Raw genomic sequence first — 24,434 nt, 5'->3', positions numbered from 1 at the left:
ACAGTTTCAGCATTCATAAATTCATTGAATCAGATGCGCTTTCTCCAGATCATTATATCTTACAACTTGGACAGACATTTCAAATTCATGCTTCTAAACTGATTTCCCTCCTGCTCCTAGAAACCTCTCTTCTTTCTTTTTTCCCAGTCTTATAAATATATCACCATAAACCTAATCAACCTAAGCCCAACACCTGCAAGTCTTTACTGATTCTTTCCATCCCCTGAACCCTTTATATTGAAACCTTGTTCATTTTGCCTCCTAACTGTCTATGGAATCTGCCCTTTTCCTTAATCCCCATTGCCACTGCAGTCATTTTATAGCTGTTCTTACTGCCTCTGGTTTTAAAGGCAGTCTCTACTTCCCCACTGCTGTCATAGTGATCTTTTGAAAATATAAATCTAATCATGCTTCTCTCCTGCCCGAAAGTGTTACTGATGAGCTGTAGCCCTCAGGATGAGGCCCACACTTCCTTGAAGATAAACTTCAAACTCAGAAAGGCATTTAAGGCCTTTCATGATCTGCCTCTGCCTTTTTTCCTCCTCAATATCTTATGCTCCTTTCCCACATCAGCTAGGGCCTCAGCCCTACTGAACTGTCTGTAATTTCACTCCATGCCATGCTCTTTTGTATCTCTGTGCCTTTGTATGTGTTATTCTTTCTGCCTGAAATATCTCCCTTCAACCCTAATTTACCATCCTTTAGAAGTTTGAGTAGGCTTTCACCCTTTCTGCAGTGGCTTTCCTGACTCTTTCTCCTTGACTGGGTTAGTCACCTTTCTGCTGTGCTTCCATATTCATTTCTCTGGCATGTGTATTCCTCTGGCATAGCAGGAAACACACTGCATTCCATTAGTTTTTGTGTTTTTTTTTAAATTAATTAATTTATTTATTTTTGGCTGTGTTGGGTCTTCGTTGCTGTGCCAGGGCTTTCTCTAGTTGCTGCGAGCAGAGGCTACTCTTGGTTGCAGTGTGTGGGCTTCTCATTGCCAGGCTTCTCTTGTTGCGGAGCACGGGTTCTAGGCGTGCTGGCTTCAGTAGTTGTGGCACGTGGGCTCAGTAGTTGTGGTGCACAGGCTTAGTTGCTCCGTAGCACATGGGATCTTCCTGGACCAGGGCTCAAACCCATGTCCCCTGCACTGGCAGGTGGATTCTTAACCACTGTGCCACCAGGGAAGACCCCTCCCTATGAATTCTTAAAAGAAGAATCTTATTGTCTAATTCTTTTGAGTGCACCAGTATTTTATGCTACTGTGCTATTACCATGTAATGTTTTTTAAACAGCGTACTGCATTTCCTTTATTTTCATTTTACAAACATTTATTACTCTAAATTTGTGCCAGATACTAAAATACAACAATGAATAAGTAAACTTTCCCTGTCTTTAAAGAGTGAGTGCTCTAGAGAAGGAGACAAACTTGTAAACACATTCTTTATCCATTATGCTAATTAAGTACTGGTGATTATGTATGTCTTTAAAATGCAGTGCTAAGACCTTGGTATTTTATTTTTTAAATTTATTTATCTTTTTGGCCACACTGCCCAGCTTGTGGGATCTTAGTTCCCCAACCAGAGATCGAATGCAGGCCCTTAGCAGTGAAAGCACAGAGTCCTAACCACTGAACCACCAGGGAATTCCCAAGCCCTTGTTATTTTAGAGCTTGTAGCGATAGACACTCAGAGAAATGTGCCAGCAGCAGTGTAGCTAACTGGAATAAATTCCCAAAGGAGAAGTGTTACTCTTCTTTAACTAGAGCTACTGAGATGCACAGTATGCCTCCTTGACGTTTCTTCGTCTTCTTTAGTTGTTCTTAGTAATTTTCTTAGTTCTGTGGCCTCCTCATATGATGGAACCATATATGATGATACCAAAAATTATAAGCCTTCAAAACAAAGAATTTCAAACAATTACGTATCGGGTGCGTTTGATACTGTCTATGGTTTTTGATGTTATTTTCAGTTGATTCATCAATAAACCTCTGTAGGTGAAGAAATTTGATTTTTTTTTTTAACTCTAAAGACTAACCATTTTGGAGACAGAAGAATGCTAAGGTACTTACCATCTAATTCAGTGCTCTGAAGTGCTGAGTCTCTTGCTAGAAAAGAAAGAAGGTTATGAGAGGTTATCCTAGGCCTTATTCATCAAAGGCCAGGTGTGGCCAAACTTGTTTAATAGAAGAGTTTTCAAAATAGCTTTGGAACCTCCACATTAGATTGGGAGGTGAAGAACTCCAGGTGAATGGTTTGTGCTCTGACTAAATTGGGAAGAACTTACGGGAGGAGCTAAAATCTATTTTAGTTGGGGGTAGGAAGGAAAAGGCATTGACTTTCTCAGTTGCAAGTTTATCAGATCACTGGTATTACTAGGAACTGTGTCGCATCTAATCACTGCAGATGATTTAGGTCTCGATTACTTAAACTCTCTCAGATTTCTAATGCTGGAGTGGTGCCTAGTACAATACTGAGGCATGGAGATAGACATTGCCATCCTTTGGAAGAATTTTGAGATTTGTTGACTATTTCTCCATGAACCTAATACAAATACAAGTGGAAGAATGAACTATTCCAAGATTTAAGCCAGTTTTTTATTCCAGAATATGAATTACGTAGTAATTTATCCTTCACCGACTTTTTAAGGGATTTTGGCTTTCTAAAGGAAGGCTGAGATTGTGCACCTGCCTGTGTGCTTTAGCTACTTCTTGGGAGCAGGATCATGTCTTACTACTTACCTTTGCATTGGGAACAGATAGCATATAAATGGTTTTTGAATGAATGGACAAGTAAAAGAAATAGTGTTTTGTTTGCAGAGTTGTCCTAGCAGTACATAATTCCTTGAAATACAGAACTTCATGTATTTTTCTAAAATACCTTCGTCATTACATTTTATCTGTAAACATCATTGTCTGTAATACTTTGGGTTCACTTAGATTCACTTGTGGAAAACATATTCCTGTTGCTTCATCACAAATATAATAGCCACTAAAGGATTAAAATTCTGCCATTAAAATAAAAATCAAATGTTAAGATATTTATGGGTAACGTAGAATTTGCTAGTAAACGTATGTTTGGAAGTTCTCAAATAACCCCTAGAGGTAGGGGTAGGGATAATAAAGAAATTCCACACATGTATTATTTTAGAATTAGCTTTCACTTGGGAAACGACATTAGCTTCATTGCATTCCTAATCTCCGGAAGCTAAATATGGTCCAACAGTATTTTATGGTGCTCAACTCGGCAAGGATATTTTTCTATCTTTGGAGGTAAGAAAAGGGTAAAATCTTGACGCTCTAGTGACATCATTATCCAGAAGGAATAGGTTTGTTGCCTCTTGCCTATAGTTTGTCTTGGAGTGCTGTGCTCATCAGAGGAAGCCAGAGTGAAAGGAAAAGTATGGATGGCTGTTTGGGCCCAGTTTCCAGGAATACTTCATCCTGTGTAGCGTGGGGTCTTCTGTTTCCTCTCTTCACGAGTGTCCAGGCTTATGATGCCATAGTGCCAAACATGGATTTAATTGCAGCTTCTCTTGTTACCTTTTTTGGTAGACATTTTGACTTAGTCTTTTGATTTCTAGGCAAGCCTAAATCCCTGGGAAGCTAAGCACTGTTACCTTGTTTACTGCATCTTCCAGGAACCCCGTGTGTTTAAAGGGGGTGATGAGAGCGACAGGAGAGGCAAAAAGGACTTCATTTGTAGCGCCTTCTTGCAGCATTTTTTCCCCCAGTGCTTTCTCAGCTTGGTTTTCCTTAGATTTTGGGGGACTTTTACGTGGAATTGGAAGTTCAGAGTTAGCTGACCAGAACTCTTTAACATAACAATGATGGCTTTTGTTTTTGGCTAAACTGTCTGGATTGTTTAAACAATGGGTGCTTATTTTTTTAAGCATGCTTCAAGAAGTCAGTCTATATTTGAAGTGAAAAGAAAGCTCTTGGGTGGAAGTCAAGTCATTCTTTTCTTATTCCAACTACAAGACCACAAAGAAAGAGTTAATGCCTTCTGTCATTTTGGAAAGTACTTGGAAACTTTAAACATTGGCAGAGTTAGTTAAATTACTGCTTGACAGCTCAGTAGTACTCTTTTGGAGCACACTGAATTAGGGTTGTACAGCTACATATTGTGAAAGTTAGAAATATAGAAAAGTGACTCACTAAGGTTGCTGATAATAAACATAGCAATGTGGATCTCTTATGTTTCTTTTAAAGATTAAACATTTTTCATTACTTCAGCTGTTGGTTACTTTACCTGTTGGCTATTGTATGTATAGTTGCTAGAACTCTCTCATTGCAACACTTCGAGCATAGAACTTATGCATTTAGCAATGTAGTCCCCTGGCAAGCGTTAGGAAATCCTCAGATGTCTTTGTGAAATGCATAGATTAGCAGTTGTTCCATAAGGATAATGCAGGGAAAGAATGAATTAAATCAGAAACTTTAAGGATTTGAAAATGGGTGTCATGTTACTTTAATAGTAGCTGAAAGAATAGGGTATTTTGTACTGTAGGTGACTTATTGGATTCCTTTACATATTTATTTATAGTTTTAGATTGTAGCCATTATGGTAGGAAGTTATTTGCAAATAACTGTATGATCTTGGGCAAGTCATTTGGCCCTTCAGAACTTCAGCTTCTAAAACCACATCAATAATAACTACAATATGGATACCACATTATAGTTTTATGAATGATTTTACATAAATTACATAACTTACATAAATTATTTCATTTATTCCTTAAAACGCTCCAATAAATAAAAGAATTGAGACCTCAGACAAGCCCTTCCCTCTCTTCAGTGGTGGCGCGTGCCGACAAACGAGAGGATGAAGTGGCCCCCTCTACAATTGGGGGGCTTTAACTGTTGGAACTTAGTTTGGGGATTATCAGTATAAATTGGAGGTACAAGAAAATCTGTCTATAATTCCTTATTTTGTTCTTATTTTATGTGGATTTTGTTTCTGGCATCTGAAATTCTTATCTCTTTGTAGAAAACTCTTAGCTTCTGAATCGGTGAATTTCTATTAATCAGGTTGTTTAAATAGACCATATTTCTTGACAATTTGTTCAAAATCGTTTAAATCCTTAGTATTTTCTCAAAAGGCAGGTTAAAAGTTAGAGGTAAAGAGAAGTTTTTGCCTTTTCTCAGTATGACTGAAAATAAGATGGTTCCTTCAGTTATTCTTGGATGCATTCTTGAATTGGTGTAGTCAATTCATCATCCCTTTCACAAATGCTGCTGCCCACCATTAAGTCTCTTATCACAGGGCATTTAAAAATGATGCCATAAAATGCATGTTGAGAATCTCTGGATCTCAAATGTATAGAAATCACATCTAAATGTCAATTCCTGAGTTAAGGAACTGACGATAATGGCAATTTCAGTCTCTATTAATATTTAGTAGACAAGAGATTATGATATTGTAGATTATTCCTTATGTGTCTGTAGACTTAACTACCTGTTGAAAAGGTATTTGTTTTATTGGGGCTGTATATTTCTGCCATTGTACTGATTTGCTTACTTGAATTAAAGTCATTCTTTAATTGTTTTGGGCTGTATCTATAGTTTGAAATTTAGGACTGTCCCCTATGTACTGTGCACCAAAGGTGACTTATCAATGCATTGTTCAATTACTACACAGCTCCTATTGTCTGTAATGAAGCCATATGGCTGGGTCCATTTATTTCAGTATTAAGTTATTTTATAATAATATCCATATGAATGATGATGAGTAATACATAGAGGCTAAATTTTCCAAATTCATTTGTGTCTCCTCTGGGCATTTCTCTGGGATATGTTCAGATTCATGTTTTTTTTGTTGTTTTTTTCCTGATTTTAAAATAATTTTCCTTTGTTATAGGATGAGCAGTTCTTAGGTTTTGGCTCAGATGAAGAAGTCAGAGTACGAAGTCCCACAAGGTCTCCTTCAGGTATGGCCAGTTAAATGCATGGCATCTTTACGTTTTGTTTGTTAAGGGACTGGTGACTTCCCCTTGCCTTCTTTGCATGTAAAGGGTGGTCTTAAATACTGGGGTTTTTTGGGTGCCTCCTTCCCTTTCCCTCACACTAAGTAGGAAATGGCTTATGAGCTAGACCTCTTTAAGGGACCTCTCTCTGTCAGGCCGCTTTTGGTTTATCCTTGATAATGCTTCTCTATGGGAACCACCAGAGGCATGGGGGCTGGATTTCCATGGAATGCTTGCAAAACCTGGTAGGCAAATTGAAGGTTACCTACTGAGAGCAGCATCCTGACATTTACACATTTTGAACTGTGTGGCAGTAAATATGACTTTGGAAATAATTTGGCCATTGTTTTTTACAGATGAAATTTGGTCTACTATTGTCAAAGAACTAAAAACAAAATGTTGGCACTGTATGAAACTATTTTATCTGATCCTTGAAAAACTGTTAAAATAAAGAAAATAAAAACGACATGGGTATTTCCATTTATTAGCAATATTTGTCATTGTTCTCAATAAGAATATATCTAGAATGTCTTGAAATTCTAGACTTAACAGCAGTTTCCTGCAAGATGATCCTCAGTGGAAATAACATTTAATGGCTTGCAGAATTGTTCTGTATAGGAGAGGGCTATAGATCTTTTGATGAAAAAAACATTCCCCATCTGCGCTGCCATTCTGACTTCTTGTATGGTTGTCTTTGATTTTGTGTGCATAGACAGTCTAGTTAAATATGATGTTGTTAGCTGTGCTTTTGGTCCTTGACATAGTTTGTGATGTTTGTTAGCATTTGCATTTCATTTGAGTCATCATATATTATATAGTAATCTAACTCAAACACATAAGTTGACAATTTTTCCTTTCCCAAGTGGTGGTGGTATTGCCATTCTAGTTGAGAGGACTTAGCCAGTAGTATTCCAGTATCTGTGCCATTTAGACAGTAGCAATATTCTCTTTAAGATGTGATGAAATCTTAAAACTTCGTATCAGGTGATGTTAGAGATTGTCTGGTCTAACCCTTCATTTATAGATAATAAAATGAGGCCCAGAAAAGACATGATGAGCAGTTTACTTCTGACTGATTTGTGAGTTCTTTGAATGTGTTGTGGATTATGGAAGTTAGCAGAGCAGGACTCTTCTCTATTCTGCTTTTTCTCCCTGTCCACCAAGAGCTTTTTTTAAAAGATGGATAGAAGAGGTTTTCAGAATTAATAAAGACCTATGAGTAGCCAGCTTCAAGTCTACCAAGATTGTAAGGAATCTTGTGATGTACTTCTGGGTAGGAGTTTATTTTGTTAATTCACAACCCTTTCTTGATGGTTTCCTCAAGTTTGTTTCTTGGCTGTCAGTGTACCTTAAATGTTGTTTTTTGTTTGTTTTTTTAAACCATCTGTGTATACTTTATTAAGAAATGAAACTGTTTCTCTGCTGTCTTCTAGTCCATTACTTTCGTTGTAATTAGTATATATTGAGAACAGATTTGTGAATCTTAATCTATTAAGAGAGGTTTCAAGTTAATTGGTGAGGAAAGCATTTATATTTAGAAAGCTCAACAATAAGACCTTTGTTGATTTCTGTTCTGTTAGAAAGCTGGTTCCATAGTCTAAAATGTTCATCATAATGGCATAAATCTCTTCTGGTGCCTCTTAGGGGAGGTTTTAATCTCAGAAGAATGTTGAGTCATATAAAGCACTGAAAAGTCACGAGAGAAGAGATGATATGATAGAGGAGGCAACTCATAATACATTTAGAAAGTACAGACTATATGTGGTGATCAAGCTGTGGTGTATATAAATCAAATCACTGTGTTGTACACCTGGAACTAATATGTATTTTATGTCAATTATACTTCAATAACAAAGAATACATCTTTAAAAAGAAAAGAAAGTACAGACTATACAAAGAATTTTAGGGAGTTCCCAGGTGGTCTAGTGGTTAGGATTCCAGGCTTTCACTGCTTTCAGTGCTGGGGCCTGGGTTCAATCCCCGGTCAGGGAACTGAGATCCCACAAGCTGTGCAGCATGGCCAAAAAAGAAAAACAAAAACAAAAAAAGAGAATTTTAGAAAACAGTGGTTTTTCTGAAGTCTCTTGATAAGCAGCAAATTGAGCTGATTTATAAGTTGGCAAATTCCTTTTATTTAGAATAGAAGAAATCTGATTTAAATTGTCAGTTTGCTCTTGACATCAATTATGGTTAAATCTTTTTTGTAATTTGAGACTAACTAGTTCAAGAACCTGTAGGTAGGGGAATAGATTAATGGACATCTCATGTCATTTCACTGATTAGTTCACCTACCACGGAGTTCAGTGATCTTATTCTGATGTCTCATGAATGAATGTTTTTCTTTTCAGTGAAACTTTTTTTTTTTTTTTTTCGGTACGTGGGCCTCTCACTGTTGTGGCCTCTCCCGTTGCGGAGCACAGGCTCCGGACGCGCAGGCTCAGCGGCCATGGCTCACGGGCCCAGCCGCTCCACGGCATGTGGGATCCTCCCGGACCGGGGCACGAACCCGCGTCCCCTGCATCGGCAGGCGGACTCTCAACCACTGCGCCACCAGGGAAGCCCCAGTGAAACTTTTTAAACTTACTTTGGCAAAGCAGATTGAAAATATAGGGAGCTGAGCTGCCTATAGGAGTTGGTATATTATTGTAGCCTATAGGAGTTGGTATGTTGTTGACTGAAGAGCACCTTGTTCAGATTTATTAAAGCCAAAATTCTGAGTTTAAAAAATGGGATGACTTACTATAAATGTGTTCTCAGATATTAACTCTTGGTGGCTACAATATGGAAAAGCTCATACAGATTTTTTTAAAACACACCTTTTTTTAATTCAGAAAAAACCTTCTTGTTCACCCAAAGTTGTAGGAAAATTAGTTTTATATATTAATTGCTCAGTTGAAAACCTCTTATTATCTTAGTTTTTCTATCAAAAAGGTAGTTAAGTGTTCTTTTAGGTAGGATGTTATTTACTTGATTTCTTTGAGGCAGGTTTTTGGTGAAAAGAAACTAAGCACAATTAAGATGTTTTATTGACTGATTAGACCCAGGTAGAGTTCAGTACAGAATGGCTTGTGCTAAATTATATTCAGCTTAGTTAAGACCTAAACTACAAAGCTAAATATATGCTCTTCATTGTTTAATTTCTATACACAGTTAAAACTAGTCCTCGAAAACCTCGCGGGAGACCTAGAAGTGGCTCTGACCGAAATTCAGCTCTCCTCTCAGACCCATCTGTGTTCTCCCCTCTAAATAAATCAGAGACCAAATCTGGAGATAAGATCAAGAAGAAAGATTCTAAAAGTATAGAAAAGAAGAGAGGAAGACCTCCCACCTTCCCTGGAGTAAAACTCAAAATAACGCATGGAAAGGACATTTCAGAGTTACCAAAGGGAAACAAAGAAGATAGCCTGAAGAAAATGAAACGAACACCTTCTGCTACATTTCAGCAAGCCACAAAGATTAAAAAATTAAGAGCAGGTAAACTCTCTCCTCTCAAGTCAAAGTTTAAGACAGGGAAGCTTCAAATAGGAAGGAAGGGGGTACAGATTGTACGCCGGCGAGGAAGGCCTCCATCAACAGAAAGGATAAAGACCCCTTCAGGTCTCCTCATTAACTCTGAACTGGAAAAGCCCCAGAAGGTCCGGAAAGACAAGGAAGGAACACCTCCACTCACAAAAGAAGATAAGACAGTAGTCAGACAAAGCCCTCGAAGGATTAAGCCGGTTAGGATTATTCCTTCTTCTAAAAGGACAGATGCAACAATTGCTAAGCAGCTCTTGCAGAGGGCAAAAAAGGGGGCTCAAAAGAAAATTGAGAAAGAAGCAGCTCAGCTGCAAGGAAGAAAGGTGAAGACACAGGTCAAAAACATCCGACAGTTCATTATGCCTGTTGTCAGTGCCATCTCCTCGAGGATCATTAAAACTCCTCGGCGGTTCATAGAGGATGAGGATTATGACCCTCCAATTAAAATTGCCCGACTAGAGTCTACACCGAATAGTAGATTCAGTGCCACGTCCTGTGGATCTTCCGAAAAATCAAGTGCAGCTTCTCAGCACTCCTCTCAGATGTCTTCAGACTCCTCCCGGTCCAGTAGCCCCAGTGTTGATACCTCCACAGATTCTCAGGCCTCTGAGGAGATTCAGGTACTTCCTGAAGAGCGGAGCGATACCCCCGAAGTTCACACTCCACTGCCTATTTCCCAGTCCCCAGAAAACGATAGTAATGACAGGAGAAGCAGAAGGTATTCAGTGTCAGAGAGAAGTTTTGGATCTAGAACGACGAAAAAGTTGTCCACCCTACAAAGTGCCCCCCAGCAGCAGACCTCTTCCTCGCCACCTCCACCCCTGCTTACTCCACCTCCCCCGCTGCAGCCAGCCTCCAGTATCTCTGACCACACACCTTGGCTCATGCCTCCAACCATCCCTTTAGCATCACCATTTTTGCCTACTTCTGCCGCTCCCATGCAAGGGAAGCGAAAATCTATTTTGCGAGAACCGACATTTAGGTGGACTTCTTTAAAGCACTCTAGGTCAGAGCCACAGTACTTTTCCTCAGCAAAGTATGCCAAAGAAGGTCTTATTCGCAAACCAATATTTGATAATTTCCGCCCCCCTCCACTGACTCCTGAGGATGTCGGCTTCGCGTCCGGGTTTTCTACATCTGGTACTGCTGCTTCAGCCCGATTGTTTTCGCCACTCCATTCTGGAACAAGGTTTGATATGCACAAAAGGAGCCCTCTTCTGAGAGCTCCACGATTTACTCCAAGTGAGGCTCACTCTAGGATATTTGAGTCTGTAACCTTGCCTAGTAATCGAACTTCTGCTGGAACATCTTCTTCAGGAGTATCTAACAGGAAAAGGAAAAGAAAAGTGTTTAGCCCTATTCGATCGGAACCAAGATCTCCTTCTCACTCCATGAGGACAAGAAGTGGAAGGCTTAGCACTTCTGAGCTGTCACCTCTCACCCCACCGTCTTCTGTCTCTTCCTCGTTAAGCATTTCTGTTAGTCCTCTTGCCACTAGTGCCTTAAACCCAACTTTTACTTTTCCTTCTCACTCCCTGACTCAGTCTGGGGAATCTGCAGAGAAAAACCAGAGACCAAGGAAGCAGACTAGTGCTCCGGCAGAGCCATTTTCGTCCAGTAGTCCCACTCCTCTCTTCCCTTGGTTTACCCCAGGCTCTCAGACTGAGAGAGGGAGAAATAAAGACAAAGCCCCTGAGGAGCTGTCCAAAGAGCGAGATGCTGACAAGAGCGTGGAGAAGGACAAGAGTAGAGAGAGAGACCGGGAGAGAGAGAAAGAGAATAAGCGGGAGTCCAGGAAAGAGAAAAGGAAAAAGGGATCAGAAATTCAGAGTAGCTCTGCTTTGTATCCTGTGGGTAGGGTTTCCAAAGAGAAGGTTGTTGGTGAAGATGTGGCCACTTCATCTTCTGCCAAAAAAGCAACCGGGCGGAAGAAGTCTTCATCACTTGATTCTGGGACTGATATTGCTTCTGTGACTCTTGGGGATACAACAGCTGTCAAAACCAAAATACTTATAAAGAAAGGGAGAGGAAATCTGGAAAAAACCAACTTGGACCTCGGCCCAACTGCCCCATCCCTGGAGAAGGAGAAAACCCTCTGCCTTTCCACTCCTTCATCTAGCACTGTTAAACATTCCACTTCCTCCATAGGCTCCATGTTGGCTCAGGCAGACAAGCTTCCAATGACTGACAAGAGGGTTGCCAGCCTCCTAAAAAAGGCCAAAGCCCAGCTCTGCAAGATTGAGAAGAGTAAGAGTCTTAAACAAACTGACCAGCCCAAAGCACAGGTACTCTTTTCCATCTTGCCCATTAAAATCAACAGTTTCTCGAGCCCCGTCTAGGAGCAAGTTTTAGGCTGAGTGTTTCAGTTAGATCCAGGTATGGGAATCAGGAAAAGATGGAGGCATTCGCAGTGGTCCTTTACGGACGGGTAGGATTTTGATAGGTAGAAAATGATAGGGGAGAAATTTTTAAGGAGAGGAAACAGTGTAGGGTAGAGATAGAAAAGTATAAAGCATACTTGAGGAACGGGAATAGCTGGACTGGTACGTGTAGGAAAGCGGTGAACCAAGACTGAAAGGTACGTGGGGCCACATTACCCTGAACGCTGAGTTGTTTTGTACTTAATGGGTTTGGTGTAATGGAATCTGTGACTTAATTTTGAAGATGCGTTTTTGCAGTCAGATTGTTTTACTGTTGTTTCCTATAGGAAACAGGGACGGGGGGAATCTCTTCCTCTGAGCTGTGAGTGATCAGACCAATAGAAAATAGGTATCTGCAGAATACATATGAGAAGCACTTAGCCTCAAGTTGTGATACAGAAAAGCTGTACAATTCAGTTAGTTAAGATGATGACAAACAGATTTTTGTAAAGAAGAGCTTTTTTTTTTTCTTTTTTTTAATTAACAAAGCGAGCTAGGCACTGGTCTTTTCTGAGAAAACCTGCCAATCTTTAGATTGTTTTTAAACATCGTCATGTAGTAGATGCGTGTTTATACCAACATGTCAAGTTAGGTTAAGATGACCACAAACTTAGGTTTTAATGTTATTCAGCGTAGGGCCACATTTACATTTAGTAATTCTGCCAGTTGAGAGGTCTAGCAGGAATATGATGAGACTTATTTCCGACACCATTTTGGATGTTTTTGGTTAACCTCCTAGTGGTAGGAGCCGTGGCTCTTCAAAGTGTGAGACATTTCTGTTTGGAGCCGTGGCCTTTTATACTTCCATGTATAGGTTATTTCCCCCTACTTCTCTGTTGATCAGGGAAATATAAGAAATAGTCGGTGGCTCGATAAGCCCAGTTTACACGAGAATGAGCTTCTTGATAATGCAGACTGGCAGCTTGATTTTTTTTTTTGAGGAAAATTTTAAAGAAGTAGTATAATTGGGAATAGAAGCTTAGCTGATTTCTGTTTTTTGATTAGAATCCTTGTCTGCCAATTTTAGAAGTAGGTGATTTCTATATATTGATATGGCCTATCAGCTGGGAATAACTAGAGTTGTATGTGTTGAATCTATAAGTTAATCAACTATACCTTGGCTTCATTCAATTATATTTTCAACGCATATGGTTGTTATTGTTTGTTTTTGGCTTGCCTCCTCCTCAGGGTCAAGAAAGTGACTCATCGGAGACCTCTGTGCGAGGACCCCGGATTAAACACGTCTGCAGAAGAGCTGCTGTTGCCCTTGGCCGAAAACGAGCTGTGTTTCCTGATGACATGCCCACCCTGAGTGCCTTACCTTGGGAAGAACGAGAAAAGATTTTGTCTTCCATGGGAAATGATGGTAGGTCGGGGATGTCAACCTTGAGGTCTGAGCAGACACTGGGTTTGTTTGCTGATCATCCTGGGAGTGCCCAGTAGGCTCTTCATAGCATTATATGTTAGGCTGGGTCCTCCAAAAACCAGGTGGCGGAGGGCGGGGGGATTAAATGTGTAAGGGTGTTATTAGAGGAAATGCCTGAGAGAGAAAATGGGGAGGGAGTCAGGAAGGGCTGGGAGAGCTGTCAGACTGCTCTGTAAGTCTGACCCTAGTGAAGGAGAGTGGGAAGGAAGGCTGGGCAGAATCTTCCTGGATGCCGTGCAGTGTGAGAAAGCTCGGCAAGGCTGTCAGGGAGCCCTTGAGCAAACATTGACTGTCAGAGGAGTCTCGTGTCTCCCTGGAACAGGCCTACCCTAGTATCCCTGCCATGCTTGTCACTGCCTGAGAGCAACCTCTGTGGTAATTGTGGCCTCTGTACCCCTGGATTTCAGAGCACAGCAGCTGGGGGCCCTGTGGTTTCAGGTCTGTGAGGCACGTTCTCATGGGTGACTGCTCAGATGAAATTTAGAGGTTTAGAGAGTCTTCAGAAGCATTCAATTCGTATTCTTTTTTTTTTTTTTAATGCTTTCTTTACTTTCTTTTTTGTAATCATATTTTCTTTTTTTAAAAACATTAATTAATTATTTTTTGTATTTTGGCCACGCTGTGTGGCTTTCAGGATGTTCCCCAACCAGGGATCGAACCCGGGCCCCTGCAGTGAAAGTGCCAAATCCTAACAACTAGGTCACCAGGGAACTCCCTCAATTCATGTTCTTGACTTTCGGTTACACTGTATTTTGTTTTCATTGTTTGGATTTCTGCTTTCATCAAACTGCAAGTTATAGGCATTTTTAAACATTTAATTATTTAAAACAGGCTCTCTGTTCTGCATATGAATATTTTTATTGTAATGAATTTGATTTTTGGAGTTTCAATTAAAACAACGTTTGAATGTATATACTAACATCAGTAGATTTTGAGAATCTCCCCTCTGCTCCCAGGAAGGAGCCAGATACTCTGTCAGAGCTAATGCCACATTTCTTTAACAGACAAGTCATCGATTGCTGGCTCAGAAGACGCCGAACCTCTTGCTCCGCCCATCAAACCAATTAAACCCGTCACCAGAAACAAGGCGCCGCAGGAACCTCCAGTAAAGAAGGGACGGCGGTCAAGGCGGTGTGGACAGTGTCCCGGCTGCCAGGTGCCTGAGGACTGTGGTGTGTGCACTAACTGCTTGGACAAGCCCAAGTTTGGTGGCCGCAACATAAAGAAGCAGTGCTGCAAGTGAGTGCGCGTCTCTCTGGGGGGCTGGTCTCAGCCACTGTCCCGCTTGTCACAGAGAAAATGCGCCCGAATGCCCAGTGTGGTTGTACCAAGTCACCTCAAGTTGCAAGATGAGTTGTACGCTTGGATTTTGGGCTGTGCTGGGTTTGGGCTGTGCTTAAATCAGAAATCCTCAGGTGCAGCGCTGTGAATGTTCTGTATCTGCTCAGGTCGGTGTGGTAGCTGTTAGCCGTATGGCTGTTTAGCACCTGAAACATGGTTGGTGTGACTGAGGAACTCCCTGTAATTTTGAATTCACATAGCCACGTGTGTCTAGAGCTGCCATATCAGTGCAACTCTGGAGGGTTTCTACTTAATCACCAATGAGTTTAGGCCTGCTATTTATCAGGTCAACTGAAATTACCTTTATCTTTATGGCATTCAGGAAATATTGGTGATATAAGTCTCTCCACTCGCTAACTCTCAGCATATTTTCATGCCTATGAAAGTCTTCCCCCACCCTGCACGCTACTTGCGGAATCTTAGTTCCCCAACCAGGAATCGAACCCGGGCCACGGCAGTGAAAGCGCCGAGTCCTAACCACTGGACCGCCAGGGAATTCCCTGGAAGTTTTGATTACTCTACCTTTTTTCCCTTTTTCTAGTCAGTTTGTGGATGCACTTTCTACTCTCTGGGATAATTTGTTTAAAGTGGATCAAGAGAATTGCATAAATAAATTTTGGTGGTTGAGTATCTCATCAAGTGCCTGGCACCAGGAATGGATATTATCCGTAGATGTTTGCTGAATGAACGAATAACATGAAAGTGATTTATATAAAACATAATTGGGAGAAATGCTGCATTACTTACTTAAGGGGAGACAGTTTCTAGGAGACAGAGAAGTTCTGTGCTTTGGTTTAGTCTGGCCTTAAGCAAGAATCTTGTCTCAGTCCCATTAGTGGAAAGAAGTGAGACAATTCACAGAACAGCAAAAAAATGTACATGATAGCAAGATAAAATGGCACTAAATTTAGGGGTTGCAGTGGATTCAGTTCAATATTAAACTTCAAATTAAGTTTTGAGTTTCAATAAACTGAGGATAGAAATATCTCTCAAAGCCCTGAGATGGACCTGTAGCATTGTAGTGGCAGACAAAGGACTCGGGTAATTTTAGTCCATTTTGTATTCAGATTACTATATGAATAATAATCTCATAAGGGAGCAGAACTGATTTGACTGCGAGAAATAACGACTGATCGTTTTGTGTGTGGCGCTAGTCAGTACTGGGTTGCAAGACATTTGAGTCCCATTTCAAAAATAATTTGATATTTGCTCCTTTTAGATCCTCAAGGTAGGTGAAATTGCTGATCAAAGGATTTAAAGGCTTGAATTTAAATAATGAGCAGTCCTTTTTTCAACTCTCAAAATGAACCTGAGTAAAGGTTCATGGATTCTTTTTTTATTTTTTTAAATTAATTAATTAATTTATTTTTGGCTGCGTTGGGTCTTTGTTGCTGCGCGCAGGCATTCTCTAGTTGTGGTGAGTGGGGGCTACTCTGTCACGGTGCAGGGGCTTCTCATTGCAGTGGCTTCTATTGTTGAGGAGCACAGGCTCTAGGCGCGCGGGCTTCAGTAGTTGTGGCTTGTGGGCTCTAGAGCGCGGGCTCAGTAGTTGTGGTGCTCGGGCTTAGTTGCTCCGCGGCATGTGGGATATTCCCGGACCAGGGCTCTAACGTGTGTCCGCTGCATTGGCAGGTGGGTTCTTAACCACTGCACCACCAGGGAAGCCCAAGGTTCACGGATTCTTGCAGATGAATTAATACGTGCTTCAATTGCTTCTCTCCTAAATGAAGTTTACTTTATGGTGTCCCTTATTATTCTAGGATGAGAAAATGTCAGAATCTACAATGGATGCCTTCCAAAGCCTACCTTCAGAAGCAAGCAAAAGGTAGTGTTGTCAAAAGATCTTCCCCCAAATGCTTCCTGCTTTAATGTCATATAGTTGTGTACATCTAGTGTAAAGAGAATACTAGCCTTTTTTCAAGTACTGCTGTTTCCCAGGGAGCTGTTGGTTGTTGAAGCTGGGTGATAGGTACATGAGTGTTCATTTTACTCTTCCCTTCACCTTGGAGTATGTTTGAATATTTCCATAAGAAAAATTTCTTTTAATTCATACAAAAAATTACATTATATTTCATTTCCTAGAGTAATAAGAGTATACCTGTTTCACTTGCCAACTTGGCATTAACTTTCTTGAGTCTTCCAGTGTCAACTTTAGCTGTAGGAAACTGAGACTAAGATTGTTACATTCTTATACTTATATTTTAAATAAAATTTTCTCACAGAAAAATAATCTTGCATTTCCCCCCCACCCCCAGCTGTGAAGAAGAAAGAGAAAAAGTCTAAGACCAGTGAAAAGAAAGAGAGCAAAGAGAGCAGTGTTGTGAAGAGCTTGGCGGACTCTAGTCAGAAGTCTACCCCGTCAGCAAGAGAGGATCCCGCCCCCAAGAAAAGCAACAGTGAGCCACCTCCGCGGAAGCCTCCGGAGGACAAGAGTGAGGAAGGGAATGCCTCCACCCCAGGAGCTGAGGCCAAACAAGTGGCCACGCCCTCTTCCAGGAAGTCCAGCAAGCAGGTCTCCCAGCCGGCACCAGCCATCCCCCTACAGCCCCCCAGCACAGCACCACCGAGAAAAGAAGTCCCCAAGACCACTCCTAGTGAGCCCAAGAAAAAGCAGCCTCCACCTCCAGAGTCAGGTGAGTGAGGACAGCAGGAAGAGCTGCTGAACCGGAAGTACCAGCACAGGACACTGACATCTTAAACAGCATTTGGAAACCTGAAATATGTATTGTTAAGTCTTTGATACAAGAAAACTAGCTCTCTTTTAAATATTTATTTAATTTTTTTTTTGGCTGCGCCGGGTCTTAGTTGTGGCCCAAGGGATCTTTTAGTTGCGGCCTGCATGCGGGATCTAGTTCCCTGACTACGGATCAAACCCGGGCCCTCTGCATTGGGAGCGTGGAGTATTAACCACTGGACCACCAGGGAAGTTCCAATTAGCTCTCTTTTAACTGTTATATAATAATAAAGAAATAGAAGCAAAAACCAGTTAAGTTGGAGATACTGTCTTAATTTCCTATTCAAAGCCTAGAGTTTAAATGGTTTTTTGTTTTTTCTAATGCCCCTTTCTTTGCAGGCCAATCAGTGCTAGAGTCATCATTGCTATTTAGCATTAACTGTCAATTTAGTGGCATCTGACGGCAGTTTATTTTGAATTCTTTAGGTCCAGAGCAAAGCAAGCAGAAAAAAGTGGCTCCTCGCCCCAGTATTCCTGTAAAACAAAAGCCTAAAGAAAAGGTGAGGAAAGATTTGTTTCCCTGCCATTTGTCAAAGATGTGTTCTATTCTGTAGGGAAATAGCCTTATCCTTGACATTTACGTGATTGAGTGAAACTGCATTTCTGCTTCTGTGTAGATGGCAGTGGAATTGCTTAAAATTAGCAAACTTCAGGTTTAGGCTTTAGCTCACTTCCCTTTTTTTCTTTTTTTTCCCGTTGTTGTTTTCCCCTTCTTTGTAGCCCCACATGCTTATGCTTATGCTGCAGGCTGATGAGTATAATTTTTTCCCCCCTCAACGTCCGTTAGCAGTATTTGTCTATAACAATCGCTCACTATTTTTATTATGTGGAGAGAGAGGTCTTAAAGACTTTTCCAGTTCTTTCTGTGCCCCCATAGTGGTGTGCATGCACGTCCAGGCTGATGCTCTCGAGAGCATCAGCAATGCTGAAAAGAGAGACAAATGCCAGATTCTTATTAAGTCGTGTTCCAGAGTTACTATCCAGTTTCAAACTGTGATGATGAAGCATGGTTACATTGGCAAATCTGAAATCATTGACGATCACAGAGCTGGGAAAATTGTTTTGAATCTCATAGGCAGGTTACACAAGTGTGGAGTGATCAGCCCCAGATTTGATGTGTGCAACTCCAAGATCTAGAAAAATGGCAGAATAACCTGCTCCCATCTGGTCAGTGTGGTTTCATTGTACTGACAACCTCAGCTGGCATCGTGGACCACGAGGAAGCAAGATGAAGACACGCAGGAGGGAAAAGCCTGGGATGTGTTTTCTAGGGGTATAAATACATACGTGCCAATAAAATGCTTCAATGGAAAAAAAAAATTCTCCTGAAGATTACTTGTCTGTTTCTCTAGGATACTTATATTGGAAACATGTTTTCCAGATCTATTAAGATTTGTCATTTGCATTATTATCTGCTGCAAGAGTGAAGGCAGGCAGGGTGTGGATTTGTTCTTTATCCATCTTCTATCCCCATAGGAAAAACCACCTCCAGTCAATAAGCAGGAGAATGCAGGCACTTTGAACATCCTCAGCACTCTTTCCAATGGCAATAGTTCAAAGCAAAAAGTCCCAGCAGATGGAGTCCACAGGATCAGAGTGGACTTTAAGGTAAAAGTGTTCAGTGACCACGGAGTATATTGAGTGTTGTGGACTTTAAATCGAGAAAATGATGTTACCAAAGGTGTTGAAAGAGAGGAAATTCATTCGGGGGGCGGGGCGGACGAATGAAGAGCTGCCATTTATAGATGGGTTCAGGTGTGTGAGAACTCCGGTCGGTGTTACCAGGTCAGTCTGTGAACTGACTGAAGTACAGAGGCACGGAGCCAGTCCTGCCCATCCTGAGCTGTAAAGTGCTTTTAGATGAGGACAGTATCTGAGGAAGTGCTTCTTTCACATAGGTATTATCAAACCATGATGATCGCTTGAATCAGCAAAACTCTAAGGGAAATTCAATCCCAGTAAATCTTTGCATTGTAGTTAACAGGTGAGCCTTTTAAGAGTTTGTGTCTGAGATTTAAAATTTTTAAAGCGGCAGTTATTTTGAACTCACTGAGATGAAATATTCTCGACATTCTGGTGTCACTCTAATTTTATGCTTTTCGTCCTTATTTTCAATGCAGCGTTTTTTCAGTGCAGCGTTGTGTCGTAAAACTGTCAAAATTATCTTTTCCTCTCTCCGCAGGAGGATTGTGAAGCAGAAAATGTGTGGGAGATGGGAGGCTTAGGAATCTTGACCTCTGTTCCTATAACACCCAGGGTGGTTTGCTTTCTCTGTGCCAGTAGTGGGCATGTAGAGGTAAGATATCCTGCTTCTTGGTACCCCAGACAGTATACTGATAGATTATTTTGCTGTGATGAAAGAAATCATTCTATTCTGTTTTGTTGGTATATAGCAGGCACTATATCCTGTTGAAACCTGCAAATGCAATGCTTTGAAGTTTTTTAGAAATTTCAGGAAGGAGTCTGCTTTTTATTAGAGTAGCAGGTTTTTTTTTTTAGAGTAGCAGTTATTGAGTGTGAAAAGTTTAATAGTTTCATCTCTTAAATTCACTCATTAGTAGAGTTCTGATTTTTTACTAGATGTCCAAACATGGAAGAAATAATGTTTTTCTAGAAAAAGAGATATGCTGTTGATAGTTGTTTTATGTTGAATAGCAAAACTTCCTTGTCTATAAAGAGCTCTTAGCAATTAATAAGAAAAAGGAAAACACTCAGTAAAAAAAATAGTCTAAGGGCAGGAGTATATAATTCACAAAACGAGAAGTAAATACATGGTGGGAGGGGAGCGTGAAGCCTTCCGATTACCAAACACTGTAAATTAAAGCATGATAAAAAGGATCAAGTGGAAATGGAGACTTTCTGTTTCTGGAAATCTAAATTAGTTACAGTCTTTCTGAGAAGATTGTTTGGAAGTATGTATTTATCTTTAAAATGGGTATACCCTCTAACCCAGCAATTGCACTCCAGGCATTTATCTTGAGGATATAATTAGATAAATTATATGTGTATGTATGTTTGTATACATGTATGTATATAATAAACCCTTCTATATGTATAAATATTTGTATATATATAATAAACAGAAGGGTTTATTTCAGTATTTATGATAATAAAAAATTGGAGACAACCCGAAAAGTCATCAATAAGGGGCTGGTACTTCGGTTAAAGTAATTATAGGACATGCGTATAATGGCACATATGAAGTCCTAAAGATGATAATATAGATTTATATTGACATGGAAAGATGTCCATGACACATCACTGAGTTAAAAGAGCAGGTCACAAAATAGTATGTAAAAAGCATGATCCCATTTTGGTTTGGAAAAATGTTTTTGAAATATATATGTAGAAAGAATTCTGAAGGATTTACACCAAAATCTTAAGAGTGTAGTTGGATTGTGGTTGACTTTTGTTTTTTCTTTATCTTTTTGAGTTTTCCTGCAGTGAGTATGTGCCATCTTTACCATAAGGGGAAAAAAAGGTAGCACAATTTTAACTAGGAAGCAGTAATTTGTCATTCGTACAGTTCTCAATTCCTGAATACCTCCTTAGGTTATTATTTGTCACATATGTATTCTAAGGTCATAAAGAAAACCCAAAGCCAAGTTGTAATCCAGATGTTGAGCAATCATTGAGACTCACTAACTAAGACATTCAGTCCTGCTCACTTGCTATTTTAAATTACGCATTAGCAAGTGCAGACAATATTGAATAAGAGTTCACCAAAACTGCCTCTGTGATTTAGTTCAATGCAAATCCTTTATGTATGCAGATTATATAATCCGATACGCTATTTTTCTTCTACATCTTTAAGCTTTCTAAATAATTTCAAAAGTAAACTATCAGACATAAAGTAATTTTTCTGCAAAATTATATTCACAAATAACCGTATGCTGAAAGTTATATATTAAAGAGTGACTTTTTAAATGAAAATGATACCAGTATATGGATTTTTAAATATGTGAAGAAAAAAGGAGTTTTAATGGGCAAAAATTAGCAGCTTAAATAGTAATGGGATAAACAATAATTTGGAGGTGTAAGTTTTGTTTTCCTTGGTTTTTTTATTATATGGTTGTATCTTAAATATAGATTTAAGAAATTTAGAAAATATATGACATCATTATATGATAAAGTATACAGAGAAATGCAAAATTGTCATTGTAAACGTTCAGTATTTTTTTAAAAAATTTAGTGATTCAGACATTTAATAAAATAAAATAAAGGCATTAAAAAAATAAATTACATTACATTACATTAGCAAAATTTTTGCCTGGTATTCGTTAAGGAAATATTTTCTTAGTTCCTGTTACGAACAATATATTGTTCTAAGTGCTGGAGTTGCTTTAGATAGCGTTGAACTGAGACTGTTCAGTCTATATAAGCGCTAGGGGTCTACTGTACCTCTTTTCCTACATAATCTTAACTTTCGTTACATCCATATACATGTTACCCACAGGAATAACTTATTTTCGTAACACCAGTACTTCAACTTCTGTGTTAAAACAGGTTTTTTTTTTCCCAGAGTATAATTGCTCTAATTTAAATTGTGTAGCTGTGACAGCAATCCCACAGGATTCCTAAAAACTGAAATTAGAAAATGAATAGCCCACTGCCTACATTGCACTCCTAAAGCATAACCAGTGCTTGATGAATTTTCCCTCCATCCAAATTTTTTAAAACTTTTTATGTTGACATGATTTCAGATTTACAGAAAAGCTACAAGAGTGGTACAAAGAATTCCCATACACCCTTTACCTGGATTCCCCAAGCATTAATTTTTTTTTTTTTTGGCGGTACGCGGGCCTCTCACTGTTGTGGCCTCTCCCGTTGCGGAGCACAGGCTCCGGACGCGCAGGCTCAGCGGCCATGGCTCACGGGCCTAGCCGCTCCGGGGCATGTAGGATCTTCCCGGACCGGGACACGAACCCGTGTCCCCTGCATCGGCAGGCGGACTCTCAACCACTGTGCCACCAGGGAAGCCCAATATTTTCTTTTATTGGAGTAAAATTGCTTTAGCGTTAATATTTTTAATTTGCTTTATCCTTTTCTCTTTGTATATGTATTGTACAAAATAAGAAATAAAATATGTACACACATTTTATATGTAGACTTTTTTTTCTTAAAATTCGAGAGCAAGTTGCAGACATATGCCCTTTTACCTCTAAATTTTATACTGTGTATTTCCTAAAACCAAGGACATCCTCTTATATAACCACAATATAATTATCAAAATCAGGAAATTAATGTTGATATATTACAATTATTTAAGTAGACTTTAGTTTTGACCAGTTGTCCCACTGATTTTTTTTATGGCAGAAGAAAATTATGAGTCACACTCATTTGAATTTCTGAAAATCTCTTTATCAGTATGAAAATAACTTATTTCTAAAATTAGAGATGGGAAGGACAAACTAGAGCTTACAGTCATTTAGTAGATTATAGAGAGCCTTTAATACCATCCCTATTTCCCCTTACCCCACTCTTTTACATTGCCTTAGCTCTTTGTTGATACCTCTTTTATGGCACTTAAGCACATTCTATGAAATCTTAGATTGTATCTATTTAGTTATTTTATAATTCTACTATTATTACTACTTTAGTCCCCTGAAACTCCCCAGTATTCTCCTTTTTTAACATAGTCATTGCTTAGTGAACATGTTGAATACAGTATGTACACCACTACTCCTAAAGCTCAAAGTAAGCAGGTAGGATTTGGTTGATATTTCTACGTGCTATGTGACCGCCTCTGTGTTCCCTTCTTACCCTAGTTTGTGTATTGCCAAGTCTGTTGTGAGCCCTTCCACAAGTTTTGTTTGGAGGAGCACGAGCGCCCTCTGGAGGACCAGCTGGAAAACTGGTGTTGTCGGCGCTGCAAGTTCTGTCATGTTTGTGGAAGGCAGCACCAGGCCACCAAGGTACGACGCTGAGTAATGGGGCCACTTACAGTATTACTCTGTATCTCCATTTCTGCCTTTTAATCTAGGATTTCGTACGCACGTATTTCCTCTGTTGGCTTAGCCTGTTTTTACTGTTTAACTGGGTGTAATCGATTGCCTATTGTTGTGTTTTAATTTAATTTTGGGAGTATAGCAGAAAACGTGGCATTGGATAAGATCCTCAAAATAAATCAAATCTCCTTTATCAGAATGTTCACCACTGAGTGCCTTTGGCAGGACGTAAATTCCTATGCCTTGAGAGTAAATAATTTATGAGGAAATTTAAGCCATCACAGTGATGTGCTGTATTTACTTGAAGATAAGTATGAAATGGGGTACTAAGTGACAGGTGTCCAGTGAAGGTGAGGTGATGCCCACCTTTTTGCCTTCTTATTTTTTTACAGCAGCTGCTGGAGTGTAATAAGTGCCGAAACAGCTATCACCCTGAGTGCCTGGGACCAAATTACCCCACCAAACCCACAAAGAAAAAGAAAGTTTGGGTGAGTTTCTCACACAATGGGCAGTTTCAGAGAGAATTGTCATGGGACTGTCAGGCGTGCACAAATTGTAAGAGGGCTATACTGCTTGAGGAAGAAAAGCCGTCCCAGTAGAGAAGTCAACTCTAGAAATGGATCGCATTTGAGACCTTCTTAAATAAGAAGAGATATTAAAAATAAGAAGTTCCTATTGAATTTCTTTCATGTCTTCCAGATCTGTACCAAGTGTGTTCGCTGCAAGAGCTGTGGATCCACGACTCCCGGCAAAGGGTGGGATGCACAGTGGTCTCACGATTTCTCACTCTGCCATGATTGTGCCAAACTCTTTGCTAAAGGTACCTCAGAAAAGCCAGTTTTGTCAACTTTTAGAGGTTGTACTTAGTGTTTGGGAGGTGAACTGGACACTGCAGTGGAATGAAAAGGTCTTACCATTCTTGTCCAGGATGCCATTTAGACAAATTTCCTAAGTTTCTGGTCTTGCTCTTTTCCTTACACAGAGGCTTAGAGCAACTAGGAAGGTTTTGTTATCTTTGGGGGGATGAATCAAGGAGACTTTTTATAGTAACTCACCACAAAGAAATGCTCTAAACCAGTATTTCCCAAAGTGAG

At 39.9% G+C, this 24,434-nt stretch overlaps 1 protein-coding gene and 1 pseudogene across 4 annotated transcripts in view; both read left to right on the top strand.

Annotated features, from left to right (window-relative positions):
* KMT2A (lysine methyltransferase 2A) overlaps nt 1-24,434 on the top strand; it is a gene marked incomplete at its 5' end in the record, with an annotated part of 75,933 nt that overhangs the window by 20,080 nt on the left and 31,419 nt on the right. For all 3 annotated transcript variants that reach the window (XM_082659460.1, XM_082659458.1, XM_082659459.1), the window contains 12 exons: nt 5,847-5,916; nt 9,103-11,756; nt 13,080-13,257; nt 14,322-14,556; nt 16,419-16,483; nt 16,914-17,291; nt 17,819-17,892; nt 18,869-19,000; nt 19,575-19,688; nt 23,161-23,307; nt 23,733-23,828; nt 24,040-24,160. In XM_082659460.1, the coding sequence (XP_082515586.1) occupies nt 5,847-5,916; nt 9,103-11,756; nt 13,080-13,257; nt 14,322-14,556; nt 16,419-16,483; nt 16,914-17,291; nt 17,819-17,892; nt 18,869-19,000; nt 19,575-19,688; nt 23,161-23,307; nt 23,733-23,828; nt 24,040-24,160 (4,264 nt within the window). The remainder of the gene's footprint in view (nt 1-5,846; nt 5,917-9,102; nt 11,757-13,079; nt 13,258-14,321; nt 14,557-16,418; nt 16,484-16,913; nt 17,292-17,818; nt 17,893-18,868; nt 19,001-19,574; nt 19,689-23,160; nt 23,308-23,732; nt 23,829-24,039; nt 24,161-24,434) is intronic.
* On the top strand, nt 18,119-18,663 carry LOC309825606 (small ribosomal subunit protein uS8-like; annotated as a pseudogene). Its single transcript has one exon. The product of its transcript is annotated as a small ribosomal subunit protein uS8-like (transcript).

Source organism: Grampus griseus, assembly GCF_964374135.1.
Source record: "Grampus griseus genome assembly, chromosome: 8".
Taxonomy (NCBI): domain Eukaryota; kingdom Metazoa; phylum Chordata; class Mammalia; order Artiodactyla; family Delphinidae; genus Grampus; species Grampus griseus.
The sequence above is the reverse complement of the archived record's forward strand: the minus strand, read 5'-3'. Positions and strand labels throughout refer to the sequence as shown.